The sequence below is a fragment of the Colius striatus genome, chromosome 2 (assembly GCF_028858725.1).
Source record: "Colius striatus isolate bColStr4 chromosome 2, bColStr4.1.hap1, whole genome shotgun sequence".
NCBI classification, from domain to species: Eukaryota; Metazoa; Chordata; class Aves; order Coliiformes; family Coliidae; genus Colius; species Colius striatus.
In genome coordinates this window covers 15,931,389-15,944,965 of record NC_084760.1, presented here as the reverse complement: position 1 = coordinate 15,944,965, position 13,577 = coordinate 15,931,389, and the positions used below count along the sequence as shown (strand labels likewise).

General features: G+C 38.2%; 1 protein-coding gene across 1 annotated transcript in view; it reads left to right on the top strand.

Moving 5' to 3' along the window:
* Nucleotides 1-426: 426 nt before the first annotated feature.
* Nucleotides 427-13,577, top strand: part of RIMS1 (regulating synaptic membrane exocytosis 1) — a 175,874-nt gene continuing 162,723 nt past the window's right edge. The window contains exons 1-2 of the mRNA XM_061989497.1: nt 427-767; nt 3,053-3,924. Of these exons, the coding sequence (XP_061845481.1) occupies nt 427-767; nt 3,053-3,924 (1,213 nt within the window). The remainder of the gene's footprint in view (nt 768-3,052; nt 3,925-13,577) is intronic.

Sequence of the window (13,577 nt, the reverse complement as noted above, 5' to 3'; positions counted from 1 at the left end):
CCCCTGGTAGAAGTCCTGATTGCAGTCTGGTAGGCTTGTCCTACCAGCACTCCACACCATGGTAAAAACCAACACCCTCCCCAATTCCCCCCCAGTTGCATCAACACTCACAGCAAGCGTTGGTTGCGTTGTTGGTGTTTATAAAGAAGAGAACTAGGGCTGTGCTGAGGAGGGATTGCCACAGGTAGGACTAATGTATATTGACAGCATATTTTGGAGAAGCTCACGTAGCATGTGCCTGTAGGATGCTTGGCTCTAGCCAGTGCAGTCAGTGCTTGGAGAAGCATGTTCTGGGTCCTGTCATGAGCACCAACCTGACCAGTTCAGAGGAGAGTGAGAGGTCGTACCCACTCTGTGATAGTAAGCATGAGTTTCAAGGTCTGAGTGGGAGCTGCACTGACTCTTCTTGTTGTCTTCTACTAGGTTATGTGGGTATGCAATTTATGTCGAAAGCAACAAGAGATCCTAACGAAATCTGGAGCGTGGTTTTTTGGAAGTGGACCACAGCCCTCACCAAGCCAGGACGGAACACTGAGTGACACAGCTACTGGTGGAAGCTCAGATGCACCAAGAGAAAAGAAAGCAAGGCTTCAAGAGCGATCGAGATCACAGACTCCCTTAAGTACAGCAGCTGCCTCGTCACAGGAAATCTCTCCTTCCAGTGTGCAGTCTGACCGGAGGAAAGGAGCAGAAGTATCACAGCCAACTATGGGCCTGGATCAAAAGCAAGCTTCATCAAGGTCTAGAAGTGAACCTCCAAGAGAGAGGTAACGCTTTCTGTCTTGACAAAGCCTTGTGATTGTAAATGCTAGTTCAGTAATACTACACAGGGCTTTCAGCTGGGCCTTGCATGTAAGAAAAAAGAATTAATTGGTTTACTGACCACAGAAGCATAAGTGTTCACTAACATTGCCTGATTTGGTCTGTGCAATAAAAATGAGGAAAAAAAATATTGTATCTTAGGGATATTTCCATGTACTTCAATGCATTTCGGTGTACACTTTTAATACAGAATTGTAGGATACCTTAAAATTTGGCAGGTATTTTAAAGTTATTAAACAAAGAGCAAGCCCTTAGCTTGATGAAATAATGTACTTGAATTTTACAGACTTCCACCCCCCCATAAAAATCCAAACCAAACACCTCAAAACAAAAAATCCCACCCTATGGAGTTCTGTCAGATGTCCTTATATGTTATCTTTTTTATCAATGATTAAAATACTTTTAGTTATAAACCAGGGATTATTGAAAAACTTATTTTTTCATTCATAAACATTCATAAAGAACATCAGTAGTACCATATTGAAATCAGAGCAAGTCATATGAAAGAGTAAAGCCAACCAGAAAGCAAACTGTTAAATATTTTAAATGAGTAAATGAGTCAATTGCCAAGCTGCATTCACTGTAATGAACTGGCTGCGGAGTAGCAAATCAAGAGAGGATAATGTGATGAAGCAGTTGATGTTCTTTTGACTGCTGCCTGGCAGATGGCAGAGCAGTTGAGGAGGGAGACTGTGGCAACAAAACAAGAGTCTGCCGTAGAAGATTCTGTCTTGGCCAGAATGGTTAACCATTTTTATAGCTATTGAAGTTGAAAATGGATGAGGAACAGTGAACAGTGGTTGGTAACTTACTGTGGAGGTGAGGTCTGTCTGGGGTTAACTGGACCAAAACTCCATGATGAAACATGGCACATGGTGCACCCACACACACTCCCGCACCTCGATTCTCTTGACTTTTTTCCCTCAGCACTGGGAAGGCCTCCAGAGCAGTCATCACCACTCAGCTGAAGGACAATTTTAGGGCAGCAAAATGCTTTCTATTTCTGTTTTGTTGTCCAAAAAGGACATTATAATTACTATGTAATGTTCTGTACTTGTCACTGAGGCTTTCAAATGAAGTCCAAGACTTCTGAATAGACACCTTCTATGGTAAGCTCAGTTCTCATTTATTGCAAAAGCTCAGGAGAATCAGGAGGTGGTGAAAAAGGAGACAGGAGCTTAACTGGGATTGTATCCAACTTTGCCTGTCCTGTCAGATACATCTGTGAAAATCTGTGAAATGTAGCCCAAAGATTTCTTAGTTGTGGAAGGAAAGACACAAGGCCACAAAACAAAGCCTTCGTGACTTTGTCCTGGTGCGGGTTCATCTAAAATACAGTGTATAGATGTGTTCAGCTTTCTTAAAAATTGATGAATTTGTTTGTGAATTGGTAAACAAAAAGGCAATTGAAATGATGAGAGAAATAAAAATATCCAGTAAGAGATTTTATGATTCTTCAGCTTACTTACTCTCCTAAAGCAGAAGATGAAAGAGGAGAGACCATAATTTTCAGGCAGCTTGGTTATTCATTGTTTTGTACTTTGACTGTATAGAGAAATAAATTACACTTTTCATCCCCTTTTATTAACAGAGAAAGGAATGCCATTAATTTATCTCAAGGAGTCAATTTGTTTTTCATGACGTGCTTACAAAATGGGCACTTCTTTTTAGAGTTTTACCAAGATAAAGCAAACTAGGTCAAATATTATTGTTTCTGATTATATTCTCTTTTACATTTTTTATATCCATATTAACTCTTTCTGTTGTGTCATTGCGAAAGAAACTCCATTTGGTGGTGTTTATAATATCAGAGTGTTTGAAGTCAGTTATGTATATATATGGTTAGTCTGCAACCCTCATGATTGCTGCCAGGATAATGGAGAACATGTTCCATTACTTTGCTCTAGCGCTGTAGTTACTACCAAGACAACTTTGAGCCTTCTAACTTATGTAGGTAAATTGTTTGTACCTGCACTTATCCGTGTTAATATTGCTTGTGATTTTACTCATTAATGGGACCCTCTGTAATTTATGTTTTTGTGAACTCTGAAAGTTGTTTGCTATTGGAAAGTAAAAGTACCACTGGCCAGATTAATAGATTGAATTCATGTTAATGGATCCAGTACCTTTCTATATGTTTTGCCATAGCTTATCCCGATTTACAATCCTTTTACAGTAACCTATATGATGCATTCAATCCTTCAAATTATTGTACTTCTTTTCATTGCAGGAAGAAGACAACACTGGTTTCAGACCAGAATGGGAAAGGCTTAAAGAGCGAGCGTAAGCGTGTGCCAAAATCCTCACTTCAAAAAGAAGGACCAGCAGACGACAGGGAACGTAAAGAACGGCACGAAGGTAGAAGGCTGGAGAAAGGCAAGTCACAGGACTACCCAGACTTGCCAGAGAAACTTGAGGAAGGCAAAGTGCCTGATGATGAAAAAGAAAGGAAGGAAGATGAATATCATACCCGTTACAGGAGTGACCCCAATCTGGCAAGATACCCTGTAAAACCGCATCCCGAGGAGCAGCAGATGCGCATGCACGCGAAAGTTTCTAAAGCGCGGCACGAGAGAAGGCACAGTGATGTAGCTTTGCCACACACAGAAATGGAGGAAGCGGAGGTACCTGAGAATAAATTAGGAAAACGCTCACAATTACAGGGAACTCAGGACAGAAAATCTCTTGTGGAAACTCAGAGGTCGTACTCTATAGACAGAACAGGTGATGTAAGAATTTCTGTTTCTAAACAATTAACTAATCATAGCCCACCAACTCCCAGGCATAGTCCAGTTCCTATAGAACACGTAGAATACAAGAACCACGATTCCTTTAAAAAACAGAGCCGCCTTGATCCTAGCTCTGCTATTCTCATGCGAAAAGCAAAGCGGGAGAAAATGGAGACCATGCTAAGGAATGATTCCCTTAGCTCTGACCAGTCGGAATCAGTGCGGCCATCCCCTCCAAAGCCTCATAGAGCAAAAAGAGGCGGAAAGAAAAGGCAGATGTCAGTTAGTAGCTCAGAGGAAGAAGGGGCATCAACACCAGAATATACTAGCTGTGAAGATGTGGAGATAGAAAGTGAAAGTGTCAGTGAAAAAGGTAAGGAACTTTCTGTATATTATGCACATGGCCATGGTTTGGGGAAAAAACCCACTGTATTTTTCTCTCTCTCTTTTGCTTCCTTTTTTTTCCCCTTACCTTTTTTTTTTTCCCCAACTGAGAAGTGTCTTATACCTGTTTCTGTTTGGTTTGCAATGTTTCCTTTTGCATTCTTAGATGAGGTGGTTACAGGGAGCATCCGCTGATGAATTTGTCATTCTCTTCCCTCTTTCACCTAGAAACGACAGAATTCAAGGGTTCTAGTTTATTCTCACAATGATATCTGTACACCTTTGGTCATTGCTTCATCCTTTTGTCTATATGCAGAGTAATTTTCTGTGAATAGATTGAGGTGGAAAGTGAGTTCTGCAACAATCTGAGAAGCCCATTATAAAGTGTCATAATCTTACTGACACCTCAGTCTTAAGATATACAAAATCTTATTACATTTAATGAAATGTCAGTGTTCTGCTAGAGTTCATCATTAACAAGCACAAGATATGGTGCAGGAGAGTGTTGTATAGGAAAGAATTGAGAATTGCCTAACTTCTTGTCTACATGGATTTGCTTCCAAGCTTCCAAGTATGTTTAAAATCTGTTACTCCAATTTGTCTTAATCTGTTGAGGGTAACACTCAGCAATAAGGACTGAGTTTAGTATACACTGTGTGGTTTTAAACAAATCCATTCTTCTGGCTGAAGAAGTTAATCAAATTTGTGGACGGTGAACAGATAAAAGACTGTGGTAGAACTAACCAACTGTCTTATAACCCTAATTTGTCTTTAAGTAACACTACAGTGAGCTGAAGGCTTTTTATGGCTTTAGAAGTAGCTTTTAGCTCTTTAGTTTAATTATCTGTATTTGTGACTTGAAAGTTTTCTGCTGGTGTTCATAGTTAAAATGCCAATGGCTTGTCTGCACTGCCTTTTACTTCCTGGCAGTTTCCTGACATGTCTTTGATTCTTATACCCTAACCTATCTGTCTGTCTCTGGTGTTGTGGTCTCCTGACATCCCTTAAAGCTCTAGGTATGTGTATAAAAAGAGCCAACATTTCTTTCCTATCCTGTCTAAATAGCTATTTGTTTTAACCTTCTAAGCACGAACTTTTCCATTCAAGGTACAAAAACTTACTTTTCTGCCCGTTTTTAAGGAGGGATGATGATCACGTCCCTGAAGTTTTAATTCAGGTTCCACTTAGACATGAAAAAAACTCACCTTTTTGACTATGGGGGTTGTCAGGCACTGGAACATATCACAGTTCCAGTGTACAGTTTCCATCTTTGGAGATGCTCAAAACCCAAATGGAAAAGGTCCTGAGCAATGTGCTGTAGCTGAGCCTGCTTTTGAGGAAGGGAATTTGAACTAGGATTCTACAGAGGTCCCTTCCAGTCTCAACTATTCTGTCTTTCTGAGACAACACATCTCTTTCTTTGGTTTTGTGGCAATGTTTTATGTGGACATTTGGATTTTTGTAATTTTCCCTGACTTCCTCTGTTGGTAGTAGCAGTCTGCAATATAGCAGTTCCTTTCCATCTTTCTTTTTTGTTTTAACTCATGTGCATCAATTAGAGGTTGCTTATGAAGTTGAGGGATATTATTAACTGGAAGACTGATGATGTGAAAGTCCAGTCCAGGCTGAAAGGCATTGATACTGATATCAATATGTTGCCATAGTTTACTCTATAATGTAAAACCTTTTGATGGTTGCTTTCAGGCTCATAACACTGATCTCAGCTTTTGACCAATTTCCCACTGTATTGTTAAACTGTTAAGGATTGGACTTTTTCATTGTGTTGTAAATCTCAGAGGTTTCCAAATGTCACTAAATGCTTATGTTCTTAATAACTGAATCAAGTTCTTGATTATCTCTGAGATAAATATTTAAGCTCTCCCTTTAGACAGTGGAGGCCTTGGTCTGTATCACAGCAGAGTGCTATGATACTCACTATATTTGAATAAAAATTGTAATGGGATTATGTTAGGGACTTGTCTGACCACTGCCAGCTCAATACTTGGTTAGCGTTGCTGAGCATTCGTTGAGTCCTTACCTTTACTTCTCAGTAAGCCAGCACCATGTTAATGTGCGAGTATGGATACAATAATTACAGAACTGTATCTGGGACTGTTTAGTCTAGACCTTATTAACATTTACAAATATCTAAAGGGTGGGTGTCAGGAGGTTAGGACATCCCTTTTTTCTATAGTAGCTATGAACAGGACAAGGGGTAATGGGATGAAGCTGGAACACAAAAAGTTCCACTTAAAGATAAGCAAAAACTATTTCACTGTTGAGGTGAGGGAGCCCTGGCACAGGCTGCCCAGAGGGGTTGTGGAGTCTTCTTCCTTGGAGGTCTTCAAGACCCGCCTGGACATGTTCCTGTGCGACCTGATCTAGGTGACCCTGCTTCTGCAGGGGGGTTGGACTAGATGACCTCTAAAGGTCCCTTCCAACCCCTACCATTCTGTGATTCTATGATTCTATATTTGTTGATCTAATAGCTATGAGATATAACTGTTAATGGTTTGATTTTTTTTTCCTGACCTTGATAGGACTTTTGCATTACTTGTCATGGGAAAAGGAGTAGAAAGCCTTTGAAGCTGGTGGTATAGTATGGCCAAAGAGCTAGGATATATGCCTACAAAATACAAAAGCTAAAACATTTTTGTTAATAAAGTATCCAATTAGAATTAAATTTTCAGTGGTACTTGAAAAATTCTTCAGTATTTCATAAGGATAGATGGAAAAGCAGGAAATTTTGTTACTTAAGAAAATCTTTTAGGAATCTTTCAACACTCTAAAGGGGATAGTGTTACAAAATTGATATAAATAGTTAAAAAATATCCCTATTGTTACCAAGGTCAAAATCTTGTTCTTTGTCATTTAAGCAGCATTGTTACAAACAGAATTTCACCCACCATTCCTTTGATGGTTTGCTAGTAATTTGGGAGATATACTGCACAGGTCCCTAGTTTTAGCACTACAGTTTATAAGCCCAGGAGGGTCTGGAATCCATCCTCTCTTATCTAAATATCAGCTCAGTCAGAAATCTGGTGCCAAAGCAATATAAATGGAGCTAGTAAGAGAGAATTATTGCAAATAAAATTTTTAACTGTGAAGAGGGTTGCCAGGAAAAAACAAGATTTTAAAATATGTTCATGTTTAGTGAGTACCAATATAAACCAATCATTAAAGATACGTTCAATTCTGTATTGAACCATTAAACCAGAAATTTTCTCTGGAAGATGGCCTCCCGAGATGTTTAAAAGAAAATGACACCCCACAGAAATATAAGATATAAGTAATGTGGATATGACTGTATTGAAATTCAATAGCCAAAAGTGACATCTAAAATAGTTACTGTTCAGAAGTTACTTTTTAACATTTGCATTTCCTAGAAACACTGCTTAGGATTGCATTACTCTGTCTTCTGAGCACAAAGAAACCCTTCTGAGAGCGATATTCATGAACACGAAGCAAGCTAATTTAGCTACTACATGCTATTTACTATAACCATTTAATGGGCATTTCTTTAAAATTATTAGCAAAATAAGTTACAAGCAATAGAGATAGTTTCTCCAAAGAAAAAAAAATGATTTTTGCAATACAGTGGAATGTTATCTGTTCAGCAGAGGATGCATAAACTTATTTTGACTTGTTTCCATTTTGAAGTAAATCTAGAGAAAGAACTGCTTAGCTGTGTCCAAAAAGATAATCTCAAATTTCTATTAAAAAAAAAAATCTATATCCTTTACAGGGCACTATTACCAATTACTGATAATCATTTTCATCCTATTATTGATACAAGCTTTAGAACTCCTTATTCTGAAATCAGTAGTAGTTGAACATTAAGTGGACGGAGTTTCCCGTGGCAACACCCAGGCAAAAGGAGTCCTCTTAGAAGGTATAAATTGCATTCATACTTGCTTCAAAGACGTACTAGAATAACATAAAGCAGACTATTATGAAATCCAGACCTCATTTTAAAACTGAGAACTGCTTCTGCCTATTTCCATCCACTGAAGAATGTAAATTGGATTTGGAGTAGGTTTGAGAAAAAATACTTTCTTTCAAGTTTAAAACCAAGTATTTGTGTAGAACTAGTAGATTTGTGTCCAGATGAGATTGTACATATCTTCTTTTATCCTGTGATAGATACAAGATATATTCTAGACTTCTGTTATGCAGTCTTTGAAACTCGGAGATCAAATAGTGTTGCAAATTGGAACGATGTGAGGAGATACTACAAGATGCTCATGTACTGTTGTGTAAATAGACATGCTAATGGTTTTACATTTTGCATACTTATTGTTTATATCTGCTTAATGTATATTTTGTTGACACTGTCTAGGCTTGAAAATATGCCTAATACTTGCATATTATCAGCAAAATGGTAAAAAAGCTAAGTAAAGCTCAATTGTGTGTTTTTTATGGATTTAATTGGGAGAGAGCACAGTAGAGTTGGAACCTTGTTTGAAAAAGTCCTCCTTGGATGACTTTTGGGTTTCTTTCACTGAAGATGTGATTCTTTCATTCACAATACCTTTCTTACAGTGCTGGGAGGAACAGAGCGACCCAATTACATTTCCTTCTTATGACATTACCCTTCTGGTTAGAAAGTGTTAGGAACTGGGATCTTGCCGTATGTGCAGGTGTGAAGCGGCGTGGTTGTGACCAGGAGGAGTTGGACTTGTAGGTCAGAAGGAGAAAGGGACACTGGTTTGCAGATGTATATGTCTGTGCTAGCTCAGCTCCAAGGGGAGAGGATCTGATCTCTTCTTCTGTCCTCCTCTGGTGTTTTGAGTGCCACGAGGGAAGGAAAGCATAAACGAAATCTCTGCCCTGCTGATTTCTTCCAAGTGCTGTAGCATTGTTGGCAAGGAAGGTAGCTTGTGGGCTTGTGAGCAACCACATGCCTGCAGCAGATTGTGTAAATGGATCAAAAGAAAACATCAGGAAAAGGCTATAGAGAAGAGGAACCTGGTTTTAAATGTTTTTAACTAAGCATTTTCAGTGAGGTATTTTAAATCTGGAATGTAAGCAAGTCAAGCTGTACTGCAACATCTGCTAGCATATTTTCACATCTGTTCACGTGGAGAGTCAGGCATGGAGTTTTAAAAGAAGCTGAACTTGTTTAAAAATGCAGATGAGCTTTAACTTGGTGTGAAATCTTGATTGCTACATCTTACAAACTACTTCCAATTTATCTTTTAGTCCTTGTGCAATAATTTAGATTTACATCTGATTCAGATTTTAATGAAAATATAATCTAAAATGGCTCTAGTTTCTGAATTTTGGTCAGTGCTATCAATATCCAGTACTTTCAAGTAGCAGAAATTATTTACAGTGCTTATGTTGCTGTAAATAAGTGCTTGTTAACTTAGTGTTGGCCAGTGAGAAATCTGTTTTGTGTATATGAAATTATGTAAAGTGTATATATGTGTATGCAAGTGAAATAAGCTGAGCATGAGTGGGAAAAAAGTCATACTGTTGCCAAGAAATCCAACACTTCACTGAGATACATAACCATACAAATGGGGATGTCGCAGAAGATATGTGGCTGAATTCTTTAAAATCTTACTAAAGCCCTTTCCTAGTTTGAGTTAAGAAGACTGTGAATGTGCTGGAGGGAGTTTTCAAAAGAGCAGTGAGATGGACTGAGGTCTTTAAAGCATAATATATAAGGAAAGGTGGAATGGATTTGGGCTGAATAGTCTAGAAAAGAAAGAGGACAAAAGAGAAAGAGACAGGAAGGAAGAAAGAGGAAAACATTATTTAAAAGGCAGGAAGGAGGGACTGGGCTTTAAATGGGAAGGAAGCAGCTGGAGGGAGAAAGAGATTTCATTCTTCTCTCTTCCCGTAGAGGGTTAAGTTACAGATAGGGAGATTGAAGCTTGGTGCCAAAAACCATGCCAACTCTAATAATTGCAGATAATTGTAATCATGATTTCTTACTTGGTTGAAATAGAGAATTCCTGGGAATACAAATAGATTTATTCATAGCCTACACTGAAATTGCTCTGTCTTAGAAATACTGCTTTTGTTCTTGTGGCAGGCTCTGGGTCAAGGTGGGGAAATCTGGGGATAAATCCACAGTACTCTTGAGTGTAGCTTATTTTTTTTGTCACCTTTCAAGTAAAAATATTACCAGTAGAAAATCAAGTAACAATCTATTTTTTGAAAAGGAAAAAAAGAAACATTCATTTTGACTTATCAAGAGACATGGAAGAAAAGGATGTCACAGCCTTTCAAATCTCGAGTTCCTTCTTGCATCTCTGGCAGCTGGCAAGGCATTATGTTTTGTTACTATTAATGTGCTCAGTTTTTTAACATGTTCATTATATTATTAGTTTTTTTGTTGTCACTTACCTTTCTCCTGCACATCTAATTCATAAAATAATAACACATTTGTGCTGATAGTAATTTGTCCAGTAGTAAGGTTAGTATTGTCATTTCAAAAAAGAGGTACTAAAGCATGGAGAAATTACGGTCATATGTTCAAGAAGACTTAACACATGACAAGGACAGTAGCTTTAATTTCAGGAGCTGTTAGTGTTTGGACCTGCAGAGAAACCCCAAGACTTCTCTAGGTTTTTCCATGAAAGACCAATTCTCAAAAGCGTTATAGGAATCAGGCTTTTTCCAAACTACTAAAGGTAACTGTTGCAAGAAGTGCAGTGGGAGCTGTGGGTGGTGGAGCACTTTTTAAAGGTCTAAGAGAGAGCTGAAACCTTTTGAAAAACTTGGTTTTTTAATGCCATAAAAGGCCTGTGAATTGCTACTCGGGTTTACTGTTATTCTTTTGATCTGAGAGCTTAGAGTAAAAGGTGAACAGTAACGGATGAACCAATCTTTCTTTGGTAGAGCTGCATAACTGTGGAGAATTTGTGTTTTTCTACCTGTATGAAGAAACTTCCCACTTTGGATGAAAAAATAAAGCCTAAGGAAAAGAAAAGTAAATTTATTGTTGACTTAATCAAGAATAATATATACACTGCTATACATTTTAGATTTAATTTTAGTTGATAAATATTAATATAATAATAGTTAATAATAGTTAATTTTAGAATTAAAAAGGAACAAACAAGCATCTGTTTATGTAATTTTCTGACAAGTTTCATTCTATTTCCTTCAGTGTATTCAGTCAAATCATCCCATTGAATTCAAACACAGGGCTTATACCGTATGGTACTGAGTATTATTGCTTAGTATTTTGTGTTAATTTTTCTCTGATACCTTTGAAATAATTTTTTGCTTATAATAATACACTTAATTACTGTAATGGACAGGAACCATTCCGGTTTCTTTCAACACAACTTTGAGTAGATAGACTGGCTTATTTGAAGGCCTTTCTAAAATCAGTGTGCTGATAAATGGCTTCTAGATAAAACTTGATTGTGTCAGAGAGAAGAGTCATAATTATGAAATGTCTATGTTTCCTTTAGCTAAATATGGATGATTTCATCTTGTTATTGTCCATTCTGCTTTCCTGTTTTGGCTCATTTGTTTTGACATTGCTCTTATCCTTCCTTCCTTCCTTCCTTCCTTCCTTCCTTCCTTCTCTATGCAATGTATGATCTTCAAAAGCAGGGACTCCCCACCTACACTTTGGAATTGCTAAAGTTCATTCTTTTCTCATTTAACCCCTGATACTAAGCACAAGAGTTACATTTTTAAGTGTGCGCATCTGATATGGTCTCATTGGCTATATTTACTTTACTAGTAAATTAAAGAGCCATTCTTTGACATCTTTGGACAAGTAACAACACATGCATTTCCATATGATGAAGCTCTTGCATTCCTCAAGAAAAAGGCTCCATGGAAGCTGTCTGTTAGTATTTATTCTTGGCCTTTCTCTTGCTTAGAAATACATGGAGAGTGCTAACTGACCCAGGGGACAACTGTTCCAGGGGTTACTCTAATGACAGAGCAAGAATCACATTCATCCACTTGCTGTTGTCTATTATGCTTGTATAAATGCAGTCACTGTTTCTTCTTTGTTTGTCTGCCTGTTTCCTTGCTTTGCATTTAAATTGCCAGTTCTGTGAACTCATAGAATCACAGAATGGTAGGGGTTGGAAGGGACTTTTAGAGATCATCTCGTCCAACCCCCCTGCAGAAGGAGGTTCACCTAGATCAGGTCACATAGGAACATGTCCAGGCGGGTCTTGAAGACCTCCAAGGAAGGAGCCTCCACAACCCCTCTGGGCAGCCTGTGCCAGGGCTCCCTCACCCTCACAGTAAAATAGTTTTTCCTTATGTTTAAGTGGAACTTTTTGTGTTCCAGCTTCATCCCATTACCCCTTGTCCTGTTGCTGGATAGAATAGGAAAAAGTGATACCCCAACCTCCTGACATCCACCATTTAGATATTTGTAAATATTAATAAGATCCCCCCTCAGTCTTCTCCAGACTAAACAGCCCCAGTTCCTGCAGCCTTTCCTCATAAGGATGTCAGGGATTTCTTTATATATTTGTACAGCGCCTAACTGAATTTTAGTCCATGACTGAGACTCCAACTTGCCTTGATGATAATAAAATAGTATGCTTGTTTAATGCAAGGATGTGTCATAATTAGGTATCTTTTTCTTCCATTTGTCAGCATCCAGCAGAATTCCAGATTACTATCAAGTGTCCTCTGGCACACTTGCATTCTCATGTGACTAACTGCAAGTTGCCTGCCATGAGGGATTCAATCAAAACCAGATTCCTATTCTTACTTGTTATTAGTTTGCTCTTAATCAGCTAAATTGCCTTTTTAATTGCCTGGTATCAGGTAAAAAAGCATGTATACTTCTACCACTTAGAAAGACATTGTGGAGCTATTTCTTTCATGTAAAAAGACCAGTTTTACAGTCCTTCGAGGCTTTTTTAGCCTTTGGGTTGGGGTTTGTTTTCTGTTGAGCATTTATAATTTTTTAAAATTTGTTTGTTAGTTTTTAATGATGGGTTTTTGGGGGGCTCCTGAGTTGTTTTGATTAATGGAACCTCCACTAAAGGATATTACAGCTTGATGGTTCTATGCTCTATTCATTTCTCATTAGTTACTGCCCCCTCCCTAGTTTTTAAGACCTTAATGTAATGGTTCTGGTAAGTAGTCACATTGCTCTTCTGGTCCAAGTGGAGCTTTTAGTTCAAAGACAGACAGGACTTTCGCTTCAGCCTGATGACACATAAGAAAAGGGCAGCATGCTACAGTTTTATTTTCAATTTGATATTTTTGTCTTTTCTTCACAAGTTTGCTGTGAGAATAGAAAGTCTGCGAGCAGGGTATACAAGGTATAATATGCAACAGTGATTTTTTCTTGCCTAATTCATGTTGTAGACAGCTAGGACCTACGTGCTTCTATCCTAACTCTTCACCACTTCCTTCAGCAGACACCCAACTGCTCTTAATGATAAGAAACAGAGTTGAGTTAGTTACTTTTTCAGGTGCTCCAATACTGAAAATCTCAGCATTTGTACATGTTCAGCGTCTCAAAGATATCTCTGGCATGTGTGAGTTCCTAAGCACATTCTCTTGACTGACTGCAAAAATAGTGTATGAAGAGCTCTCTAATTGTTACACAATGTCAACCCTTGAGGTTTTTTGTAAAAGAGCATAAGTCTCAGAAATACTGTGACAATACACAGTGTGTATCCACAGCAATATTTT